At 49.9% G+C, this 11,731-nt stretch overlaps 1 protein-coding gene across 2 annotated transcripts; it reads right to left on the bottom strand.

Moving 5' to 3' along the window:
- Window positions 1-1,478: 1,478 nt before the first annotated feature.
- On the bottom strand, window positions 1,479-3,695 carry CLPS (colipase). 2 transcript variants are annotated; one of them, XM_029244190.1, is made up of 3 exons: window positions 3,557-3,695; window positions 2,186-2,308; window positions 1,479-1,742 (listed from the first exon to the last, which is right to left on the bottom strand). In XM_029244190.1, exons 1-3 carry the CDS (start codon window positions 3,638-3,640, stop codon window positions 1,611-1,613), a joined length of 339 nt encoding a protein of 112 aa, XP_029100023.1. In that variant the 5' UTR covers window positions 3,641-3,695; the 3' UTR covers window positions 1,479-1,610. The 2 variants fall into 2 exon arrangements, with proteins under 2 accessions (XP_029100023.1, XP_029100024.1); XM_029244191.1 differs by having other exon boundaries at window positions 1,492-1,742; window positions 3,632-3,654.
- Window positions 3,696-11,731: the final 8,036 nt, after the last annotated feature.

Raw genomic sequence — 11,731 nt, 5'->3', positions numbered from 1 at the left:
TCTAGGCTTCTTCATGCCTGAGAAATATTGGGCTGGCCAAAAAGTTCGTTCGTATTTTTTCTGTAAGATGCTATGGAAAACCCCGAATGAATTTTTGGCCAACCCAACACATGCCCCCTTTGTTTAAGTCGTAATTACTTGGGTTTTTGTTGTTGTTGTTGTTACTTACAGCTGAATCCAGTCTTAACTCATAAACCTAATGGTTACTCTAAGGATTCATTATCCCAGAACTACAGAATCCTGGGGCTGGGAGAGCATCTCAATTTCATTATCACTCTCCCTCATTTATGTGAATCTCCTCTCCAGCATCCCCACCGAGGGGTCAGTGACCCTCCACTTGCACATCTCAGTGACCGGCACCTCAGGACTGCCTAAGGAAACCCCGGTTTGATGGCTCCAGGGGGTATAAAATTTTTGTATTAAGTCAAAACTAAATTCCTTACAATGCCACCCATCTGTCTTAGTATGTATAATTAGGAAAGAACAGGGAATTGTAGAAAGCGTAGGAGGTGGAGTTGGATGGGTTTAGTGGCAACTTTTTCTAATTACATGACATTGGGCAAGTTACTTAACCTCTCTGATCCTTAGTTTCTTTTATCTATAAAGTGGAGACAATGAATTCTCCTTCCCAAGGTCATTGTGAGAATTTGCTAGCACAGAGTAAGCCTATAGCAATTGTTTGTGGTCTGACCCCTTAACACACAGATTGTGTCAGCTAGCTGTCACATCTGAAAGTTTGGCCCAGAAAAGAGGTGAGAGCCCAGGAGAGGGGACTGGTAAGTTTTGATGCAGGGCAAAGAAGATGGGCCATTATAACTCCCCACCAGAGATGTGTGTGTGTGTGTGCCTGTCTGCTTGAGAACTTGAGGGGCAATGAGGGCCTCCTAGGGAGGTGTGATTGTTCCTCAGAAACGGAAACATAGGTCTTCCCTGGTGGTGCAGTGGTTAAGAATCCGCCTGCCAATGCAGGGGACACGGGTTCGAGCCCTGGTCCGGGAAGATCCCACATGCCACGGAGCAACTGAGCCCGTGCACCACAACTACTGAGCCTGTGCTCTGGAGCCCACGAGCCACAACTACTGAGCCTGTGTGCCACAACTACTGAAGCCCACGCACCTAGAGCCCATGCTCTGCAACAAGAGAAGCCACCGCAATGAGAAGCCCGCGCACCGCAACGGAGAGTAGCCCCCCACTCACCGCAACTAGAGAAAGCCCTCATGCAGCAACAGACCCAATGCAGCCAAAACTAAAATAAATTAAATAAATTAAAAAGAAAAAAAAAGAAGAAGACAAAGAAATGGAAACATTCCCAGCCTGGCTGGGCCTGTTGCACAACCTTGTCTCCAGTCTGTCAGCCCCATCCTGCCTGGCCCCAGACCCATTCCTCCTTCTCGGAGGACACCTGCCCTGATGGGGCGAAAAGCTTGACGTAACATCAAGGAAGACGCTGATTCAGCAAGAACATCCAGGAGCCTGGGGAAGGTTTGCAAGAGGGGCTTTAATTGCCAAGAATCCAATTAGAAGACGGAGGTGCCGGTCTAGGGGCGGCCAGCCAGGGAGAGGTGGTGGAGGACGAGCGCCCTGTGGCGTGCCAGCCTGGGTGAGTGTCCTCACTTTCTGGAGCGGCCAGCATCGAGGCAGACGCCAAAGTTGGTGTTGGTGATGGAGCCCACGATGGTCTTGTCCACCTCACAGGTCAGACCGCGCTCACAGGGACACTTGTAGTAAACCCCATAGAGGGTCTGCAGAGATACGGAGCCAGTGGAGTCACAGGCTGTGGGAGCCACTTTGGGCATCGCCTGCCCTGCCTCTTTCAGATGGTGCTTCTCCTGACTGCCTCCCCAGGGGGCGCTGTGGGCCTGGAGGACTTGGGTTCTGGTTTCTGCTGTGTGGCTCGCTTGCTCTTATTAACTTGCTCTCTCTGGGAAGCCTCTAGCTACCCATCCATGAAACAGGGATAACAGATGGCTGCCCCACCCACCTCACTGGTCCGTGGTGAGGGTCAAGAGAGGGGATGGGATGGGAAAGGGCTTTGAAGCCTGCTGACCTCCCTCTCATCTCCTCAACGTTCCGTGTCCAGACGGAGCCCCCTCCCTGATTCCCCTTCCGCCCCCCAAGCCTCGAGGGCCCTCCGCCTCGGAGCTGTCCTCCCCGCCGCCACCCCGCCCCGGCACTCGGCACTCACAAAGGCGGAGCACTCGCTGCTCTCTCTGGCCTTGGGTGCGCAGCGGGCCAGGCTCAGGCCGGTATCGCGGTGGCAGCACTTGCTCCGGCACTGGGCACTGTTCAGGCAGAGTTCGCCCTCTTCCTGCCAGGGGAAGCCCGTCAGCCCAGACCCACCTCCATTTGATCCCTTCTCCACCCAGAGCCCCACCTCGCCACACACTACCCGGTTGGGGGAGGCATGTGTGAAGGAATCCAACCCCTGGGGCTGGCGGCCTCTCCTCCCACTCCGACCGCCCATCCACCCACGTGAGAAGCGGGCAGTGTGGTGCCAGAGAAGCAGCCCCGGGCCGGGGACAGGACACCTGGCTTCTAGGACTGGCTGTGCTACCAACTCCCTGGGTGACCCTGGGCAAGTCACTGGCCCACCCTATGCCTCAGAGTTCCCATCTGGAATGGCCACTTGTGGCCCGCAAACAGGGTCTCCAAACCTCTGTGTCCCCCAATCCCTTGAGGAGCCTGTGAAGGTTGAGGACCCTCTCTCCCTGGAAAATTCCTCCCTCCCTCCCCCCACAGACTCTTACAAATAAATCTCAGGGGCATCCCGGACCCTCCGAGTCCATGCATGGCCCTGAGTTAAGAACCTGTGAACTGAGTTCTTAACCCAAAGGGCTTTTGCAATTGTGCCCTTGGTGGAGAGGCAGCGTGGGCAGTGGTGAGATCCTGGCTCTGGAGCCTGCCAGCCCAGGCGCCAACCCCTGCTCAAGACTTTTCAGCTGTGTGACCTCGGGCAGGTGACTGAATCTTCCCCTGTGTCAGCTTTCCATCTGGAAACGGGGTTGATCAGAATAGTACCTATCTCACGTGGCTCTTATGAGGACTAAATACGGAAGTATTCCTGAGGCATTTGGAGCTGGTCTGGTCAGGCTTGGTCAGAAGCCAGAATCACTGGGGAAGCTTTTTAAACTACTGAACCTTCTGAGCCAGAGTTTCTGGGGCAGGAGCCCAGGGCTCTGAATTTTATTTATTTATTTTTGGCCGTGCCACGGCTTGCAGGATCTTAGTTCCCTAACCCGGGATGGAACCGTGGCAGTGAAAGCGCTGAGTCCTAACCACTGGACTGCAAGGGAATTCCGCTCTGGAATTTTATAAAGTGCCCTCAGCCAGGTTGAACCGCTGCTCTGAGCATGCTCCATGCTGATCAACCTTCTCTGGGGCCCCTGGGGAAGGGGCATGGGACAGGAATGGGCAGTAAAGGAAGAGACGCCTTACCTCCCAGCCCTTGGGTAGCCCCACGTGGGGACAACTTGACCCACCCAGAGGTCAAGATCCAAGCTTAAAAAGAATTCCCACCTCGGGGTTCAGATGACTTCTGCCCTGAAGACCCTCTTACCAGGTTGATAATGAGTCCCCGGGGGTCGGGGACCGCATAGGCTACCGCGAGGGCAAGGAGTAGGAGGACGAGGACCTTCTCCATGATGAGTGGGCACAGCTGGCGTATGTAGTGGCCGGCAGGTCAGGTGGCAAAAGACAGAGCCAGAGGGGGTGGTGGGGCTATAAAAGGGGCCTCACCCACACGTGACCCACCTTCCCAGTCCCGCAGGGCCTGCCGTGGGCAGAGACCCAGCTGTGGCCAATCTGCTGGGGTGGGTCCTGATAAGGTAGCTGGGCACCACCTGGCACCTGGTGCCTTTGTGTGTGTGTGTGTGTGTGTGTGTGTGTGTGTTGGGCGGGGGGTGCTGATACGGCAGCATTGTTAAGAGTGGGAACTCTGGGACACTTTTACCTGTACGAGTTATTAGCTGGGCAAGTTATCTGTTTTGAATCTGTCCCCTTATCTGTCAACTGATAAGAGGTGTGAGAGTTGAGTGAATTAACATATGTTGTATACATAATACACATAGCCTGGGACAGGGCTCGGCACGTGAGCAGTACACGTTAGCTGCCGTCACTGCTGTATTCACCTCTGGCGCCCTGAGCTCTGTGGCAGGGCTGGGACTAGGGTGAGGCAACTGAGACACCTAGAGTGTGAGCACGTCCTTAAACTTTGCATCCTAGACACCTCTCTTGCCTCACCCCAGTCTGGGTCCTGCTTTTGACCTCACCCAAACCCAGGTATGTGGCAGTATCAGGCTCGCGTGAGGAGGGGGCCCAGTTTCCCCACCCTCAACCTTCCCAGGCCCCCTCGGGGATTTTCAGGTGGGGCCGGGGTCCTGGGCCTGCAACCAGCCCTGCGACCCCTGGCTGAGGGGTATGTGTCCTCACTCCAGGTGTACTGCCCTCCCACCCTCCCACGGGGGTACCTGCAGGAGTGATTTAGGGGCGCTTAGGAAGTCCTTCTCCAGCGACTCTCTCCCGTTCCTTTCCACTTCATTTAACATGTGCAATTCCAGCATTAAAGACTCACCACTTTAGTTAATGCTCCACTCACCCCGTCCCCCACCCCAGGCCACGTGTGGGCAAGAGCAGTCGTTAGTCCTGGCTGAGGATGAGGGTCTCGTGAGCCTCTGATGGCCTGGGCTGAAGGCTGGGAAGGGCACAGCTGCCTGAGTGTGCTCAGCTGTGGGACCAGAGCAGCTTTCCCTGAAGGACTGCTCATTGTAGCAAAGCACCCCTTCCCCAACCCAGAAGTGGAAGACGGCCCCGCTGGGGAGGCCCCAGACTGGGTTGCCTTTATCCTGGCTTCAAAACTCACCATAACTAGCTACATGACCTTGGACAAGTTATTTAAATTTGTAATCTCTGTGAGCCTCAGTTTTTTTATCGAGGCAAAGAGGTTGATAGCTCTTAGTAAAATGAGGATTGAATAAGACAGTGTATGTGAAACCCCATAGAAGTGCCTGGCACATAGTAGGTGCTCAGCCTGTGTAGCCACCCCCTGTCACTCCCCCTTATAGCACTGAGGGTGGCATAGAGAGGAGCAGCTGGAGGAACCAGCCAGGAGACCCTCAAAATGAGAGAAACCTACCCAATTCCAGAGACATGGAAATGCCATTGATTAAAGGAGCACTATCTTCTCTTATTTTTAGGGAACTCAGTGTTTAAAACCACTTTTCCGCATGAGCTCATCCTGACCCCTCCTTCTCTCCCCACCCTTCTGTTCCCTTCTCACAAGTCAAGACTAGGGGGCCTGGGAAGAAACTGGAAACGAGGAGCTGTTTCTATCTGTGATTGAAGCTATGAAACTGCATCAGTCCTAGTATTGCCAGCAGCTCATGGCCACCTTCCCAGAGAAGAAAGAATGGAGATTTTTCCATTACAAATGAAGAATATAGCAAAGAGAACTTTGGCAATGTTTGTGCTTTCAAAATGTAAGCAAGATGTAATTAAGGACTTTTTGGACCAAAACCTAATACGGTCTAACCACCCTTTCTCCAATGTAAAGAGTATTTTGCTTTGGGTTTTTCACCCTCAAAAAAGAACCAATTTTACTGTATGTAATGTAGATACTGCATCTCAATTAAAAAACAAACAGGGACTTCCCTGGCGGTCCAGTTGTTAAGGCTCCGTGCTTCCACAGCAGGGGGGATGGGTTCCATCCCTGGTCTGGGTACTAAGATCCGGCAAGCCACGTGGCACGGCCAAAACAAACAAACAAACAAATAAAAGGGGACAAAATTCTCCCTGGTCAAGTCCTACCACCTGGGATGGTGGAGGATGGGTGTTGTCATGCCTCCTGGTCAGTGGGGTTGGGCCACAGTGGCTGTAGACCCAGAGATGTGGCAAACTCCTCTTGGGTGTCACCCAGTCTTCGTTCGCCAAGATCCACCCCAGACACAAAAGGACGGGCCTCTGGCAGCCATGTTAGTAAATGAGACTGTCTTTGCACCCCACCACTGGACAGACTAGACAAGGAATGGACATCTGACCCAAGGCCCTCTCCTGGGATGTAGGCCTGTGCCCACCAGCTCGCCTTCAAGCTGATCTGAAACATGGAACTAGGGAAGCCCAGGAAGGTAGTTTTCTGACGTGCTGATGAAGACATGGAGAAAGCTGGACTGCAGAGGGGAGGAAGAACGGATTCACCATTTGGGAAGAAGCAGCGTCAGCCGTGCCCTGACTTGCTGATGGATTTCCAGGTCCTGGTTACACATACTTGCACACACACACACACACACACACACTCACACACACACACCCTTCCCATGGCTGCTGCATTCCTGCCCCTATGGGACCTGAAACTCCCCTATAACACATTCCCTTTACATAAGCCACAAACACAGGCATCGCAGTTCTGGGAAGGGGCTCACAGCTCTGGATCAAGGTCAGATGTGCGACAGCCCTGGAGTCAGCTTGTGGAGCAGACAGGGAATCCACTCAAGATTCAAATTCCCAATCAAGAGACTCAGGTTGACTTAGTTTGGGTCCTCCAGACCTCTACTCATGATCTGCACTGGGCAGAGCCCTGAGGGGAATGGAAAGGGGAGGGGCAGTTCTCCAAATAGAGAGTGAGTTTTTGTTACCAAAGAAAGGGGAAGGGGGCTTCCCTGGTGGTGCAGTGATTGAGAGTCCGCCTGCCGATGCAGGGGACACAGGTTCGTGCCCCGGTCCGGGAAGATCCCACATGCCGCAGAGCGGCTGGGCCTGTAAGCCATGGCCACTGAGCCTGCGCGTCCGGATCCTGTGCTCCGCAACGGGAGAGGCCGCAACAGTGAGAGGCCCGTGTACCGCAAAAAAAAAAAAAAAAAAAAAGAAAGGGGAGGGATTTCTGGGATGTGCAATAATTTTAGCTTTTAAATTTACATTGACCATCCAGTCTCCATTTTGTTTAGGTGAGGGTAGGAAATGAGACATTCAGTGACTTTCAGGTTACCAGTCTTTAATTCAATACTCAGCCTTTAGGGTTCCCCTCACCACCCCATTCTCCTGACCAAGATTGGATTGAGTGTGGAGTGAAGCTTATGTGGCTTCAGGAATTAGGGGAAGGGGTCCTTTTGATCCTCTGGACCCTCAATGGCTGCTGTGAAGATGTCCCTTGTCCCACCTCAGCCTTCTGGTCCTGCTGAAATCTGTGCTCTGTTCTCTTAGCATGGCCCCTCCCTTCGCTGGTCAACAAACACATGAACTCTTTTCTTCCCATAATTTATAATGCTCACTCCTTGCTAGTGTTCCCTTCAAACACATCACAACCATCCTCTGAAGAAAGCTAGGGAGACGGCCCAAAGTGTCATCCGTCATTACTCCAGCACTAGGTCCAGGACGTCTGTGTTATGTCACCCCTCTTTTAGTTTGGTCACAATCACATCTCAGTATTCTACAGCTCAGGCACTAAATATTAAACTTAGCCATCATCAAAGAAGAGAGAGTTAGTAGGGTATATAAATATACACATGACACATCAAGAATGAAAATCTGGGTAGACAGTAGAGTCCTCTTTTTTTTTTTTTTAATTGTTAGCTGCGCCGCATGGCATGCGGTATCTTAGTTCCCCAACCAGGGATGGAACTCATGCCCCCTGCAGTGGAAGCATGGAGTCTTAACCACTGGACCACCAGGGAAGTCTCTAGAGTCCTCCTTTCTTCAGGCACCATGTGGCTGTAGACAGTGCTTGTGACTTTCATCCTCCATCTCCCATCCTGTTCCTTTTGCTCTCAGCCAGCATCTCTGCTGATCAGGGTCCTTTATGCTGTACAGTGACCCAGACCTTCTAGCCCTGAGATATCTGGGCCCTTGATGGGCCTGACCCTGTGTTGGGTTACTGAAGCCTTCATTAATTTGTTTCTTCCATTAATTTTTTTATACTGGACACGGTAATAATAGGAGGCAGCCCATGCATATGTTCTACACATACCTCTCCGTTCCCTTTGTGTAACAGCACACTCTCTCCCCTGGACAGTGAGGATTTGGTACCCTACCAACATGAGTAACCCCCCTTTTAAAAAATTAAAGTGTAATTGACACAGAAAATCCACCCTTTATAATATACACTTCCATGAGTTTTGACAAACACATACATCATGGAACCAACACCCCAACCAAGATACAGAACACTTCCATCACCTAAAAAAAAATTCCCTTGTATGATTCCTTTATAATCAACCCCACCACCAGATCCTGGCAACCACAAATCTGTTTTATTTCCCTATAGTTTTGCCTTTTCTATATGTAATATAGATGAAATCACACAGTTTGTATATATTTCTCTTGGGGGGTGGTGTCTCGCTTCTTTTCCTTTACACCTTTGAGATTCAGGCATGCTGTTGCAGGTCACAGTAGCTACTTACTTTTTATTGCTGAGTAGTTGGAAGTCCATTGTCTGGAAGTAGTCCATTGTCATTTCCCACCTGAAAGACATTTGGTTTATTTCTGAAAAGCTTTGGGCAATTATGGATAAAGCTGCTACACATATTCATGTTTTTTTTGTGTGTGTGAACACACGTTTTCATTTCTCTGAGACAAATACCCAGGACTGAGACGGCTGAGTCTCACAGCAAATGTTTGTTTCCATTTCTAAGAGATGCCAAACTGTATTCCAAAGTGGCTGAACAAATATGCATTCCCACCAGCAACATACAAAAGTTCCAGTTGCTCCACATCCTTGCCAGTACTTGACATTGTCAGTTTGGGGGGGGGGTTTGTTTTTAATTGAGCCTTTCTCACTGGTGTATAATGGTATGTGTGGTTTAATTTGCATTTGCCTACTGACTAATGATGTTGAGTGTTTTTTCATGTGCTTAATTGCCATCCATATATCGTCTCTGAAAGAAGTATTTGTGTGAATCTTTTGCCATCCAATCTTTAAATGGGTTGCTTGTTTTCTTATTATTGAGTTTTGAGAGTTATAGATGTCATACCAGGAGCTCAAAGTTTGTTGATATTGTTGGGGGCCAGTAGTGACTGGCTGTATTGGCTTTGATGGAAGATTCATCCACAGTCTCCATCTGTCCCACCGTGGACACATTGCTAGGGGTCTTTGAGCCAGTGCACGGTGGGATTGGAATGGGGGTGCTGAGGAAGGAGGCTGGCTAGCATTCACAGCGTGAATCATCCTGTCCAACTGATGTTAAAAGACTCTGTAGTAGCAGGCCTCTGGAGTACATTCTCATTGAACCCAAATACTCTCTAGTTTGTGCCCCTATTCTGAAGGCTCCCTTTCCCCAAACTTTTACTTAACTCTCCAAACTTACTCTAAGATAATGACCATATGACTGGTCCATTATCTGCTGCCCACAAAGTGGTGTTCATCTGTACCTTAGGCCCTCTCCCCTTACGGGAGAGTTGGTACATTTCCTGAGGTGCCATAACAAATTATTACAAACTAGGTGGCTTAAAACAACAAATTTGTTCACTTATAATTCTGGAGGTCAGAAGTTGAAATCAAGGTGTCAGCAGGGCTGCACTCCCTGCAGAGGCTCTAGGGAAGGATCCATTCCCCACCCCTTCTAGCTTCTGGTGGTTGCCAGCTTCCTTGGCTGTGGCTGCATCATTCTAGTCCCTGCCTCCATAGGCATGTCGCCTTTTCTTCTTTGTCTTCTTGTCTGTGTCTCTTAGAAGGACACTTGTCATTGGATTTAGGACCCCCCCCCCCGAGATAATCTGATAGGATCTCCTTATCTCAAAATCCTCAATTTAATTATATCTGCAAAGAACCCCCTTCCAAATAATGTAACATTCATAGGTTCTGGGGATTAGGATGTATTGATCGATCTTTTGGGGATAGATAGTTACAGCACTTGAAGTTCTACCTTCCATGAATATCTCCCTTCCCTGCTGTCCTCAGGACCTTCCCATGGAGGGTGGGATGTCATGCCACAGCAATCCATCATTACCTGGTGCCAGCATGCTCTCTCTAGAGCAGGCCGAGGAAGGGGCTTCAATTCCACAGTGAGAGAAGAGGCTCAGCATCCCCCCGCAGGACCCACACAGCAGGGTATCACCCGCACATAGGAAGGAGGTTAGGAGGCTGGTCAGCCAAAACCAAAAACAATGTGACAAAGGTCCACTAGAGACAGGAGCCACCACCCCTGCACCTTTCCAGGCATTGATAGTGACTGATTTCTACAGCTCCCATGGGCACATAATACTATTTTTGATTTATTATTTGGAGAGTGAGAGGGAGCACCAGGGGCATGGGCTTAGCTCTTCCTAGTATATTACCCTTTAGCTCAAGGGTCAGGGGGCCAAGGTGAGGATTCTACCAGTTCCTGAGGTGATCTGGTCTAACCATTCAGGAGCATGGGATGGGTTAAAGGCCTTGCAGTTCAGTCCTTTCATACACCTGAATCTTATTTTAAGGGTCCTATGCCCTCTAGCAACAAGACTTAATGAATTCTTTGAGCCATTGCACATAAAGGTCTTGCAATTCATTTTATTCCTTGAATCAATAATCTAGACAACTGGGCTTGTCTTGCTTGACATTATTCATTGCCTTTATAAGCAGTCACCCTACTCTGTGTTCCTGATTTCGTCATTACCTTTAAATCTGTCTGTGGCCAAAGCTACTCAGTTCCCCAGAACTTGACCCCCGAGGGCACCTGATCCCTATTTTCTGCAGCTGATAATTTGATTAGCTGCTTCTCCTCTCCGTATCATGGGCTGCGGTTTTCCCAACTCCAGACATAAACAGGAATATCAGAGTCTTTTGTCTGAAGCCTGGGCCTGAAACTCCCTTTCTGGTGCTAATATTTGGATCAGGTTAGGGTTCTTTTTTTATTCGGCCTCACAGCTTGCAGGATCTTAGTTCCCTGACCAGAGATTGAACCCGTGCCCTTGCAGTGAAAGTGCTGAGTCCTAACCACTGGACTGCCAGGGAATTTCCCAGATTAGGACTCTTTGATGCCAATAGCGAAAACCTACTCTAGCTAATGAAAGCAAAAAAGAAGGAAATGGAAAGATAGTGGGTGAGTCACAGAGCTGAAGATGGAACAGAGCCACCTGTCTTGGGCGGGGCAGGAATCAAGGTGGCTCTAAAGCTCCCAGTAGCAGGAGTTTATGGATTATCTCTTGAGGATGTTGCCAAGCCCTGACTAAACAATACCTTTTTTTCCTCATGTCAATCCACCACCAATTCAGATTCCCTAGAGAGAGACTGATGGCCTAGCTTGGGTCACACACCCAGACCTGTCTCTAGGGTCTGTGTGCCCTGTGATTGGCTATCCCACCAGAACCTCAGAAAGCAAGAGAGCCTTCTCTCAGAGGCAGGGGGAGTTCTGCTGGTCAGGCCAAACAAAGAATGTCCATCAGCTCCTAAGAGCTTGGCCCCAGGTTAGGGCCTTTTCTGAATGGGGGAACATACAGCCCCTGCTCTGGGGAAGCTCCCAGTCTGATGGTGGAGACACAGGCCATGCCTTGATGAACTTCCAGTCTGATGGCAAAGACTGGTCACAAAACCAGAGATTTAAGAGGAGGAGGAAACATAGGTAACAGCGCAAATATGTTTAATGCAAGGTTCTTTTTAATAGTGAAAAATTGGAAACTGTCAAAATACCCCCAAAGGGGAGAATAATTAAACAATTATTACATAAAGACTAAAATCATGTTTTTGAAAAACTAGTAATGTGAGAAAAAAATTGGATGCTAAATACGTGTACATTATTATCCAACTGTGTAAAGCAGTATGTCCAGGAGG

The sequence above is a fragment of the Monodon monoceros genome, unplaced genomic scaffold, assembly GCF_005190385.1.
Source record: "Monodon monoceros isolate NGI ecotype Baffin Bay Population unplaced genomic scaffold, NGI_Narwhal_1 Super_Scaffold_3, whole genome shotgun sequence".
NCBI classification, from domain to species: Eukaryota; Metazoa; Chordata; class Mammalia; order Artiodactyla; family Monodontidae; genus Monodon; species Monodon monoceros.
This window is presented reverse-complemented; position numbering and strand designations above follow the sequence as displayed.

Excerpts from the sequence above, each read along its gene's own strand:
- CLPS (XM_029244190.1), bottom strand. The coding sequence starts at position 3,640 with ATGGAGAAGGTCCTCGTCCTCCTACTCCTTGCCCTCGCGGTAGCCTAT. Across the intron at positions 2,309-3,556 it reads GGGGACTCATTATCAACCTG|GAAGAGGGCGAACTCTGCCT; the intron begins GTAAGAGGGTCT and ends TTCCCCTGGCAG. Across the intron at positions 1,743-2,185 it reads GCAGCGAGTGCTCCGCCTTT|ACCCTCTATGGGGTTTACTA; the intron begins GTGAGTGCCGAG and ends GTATCTCTGCAG.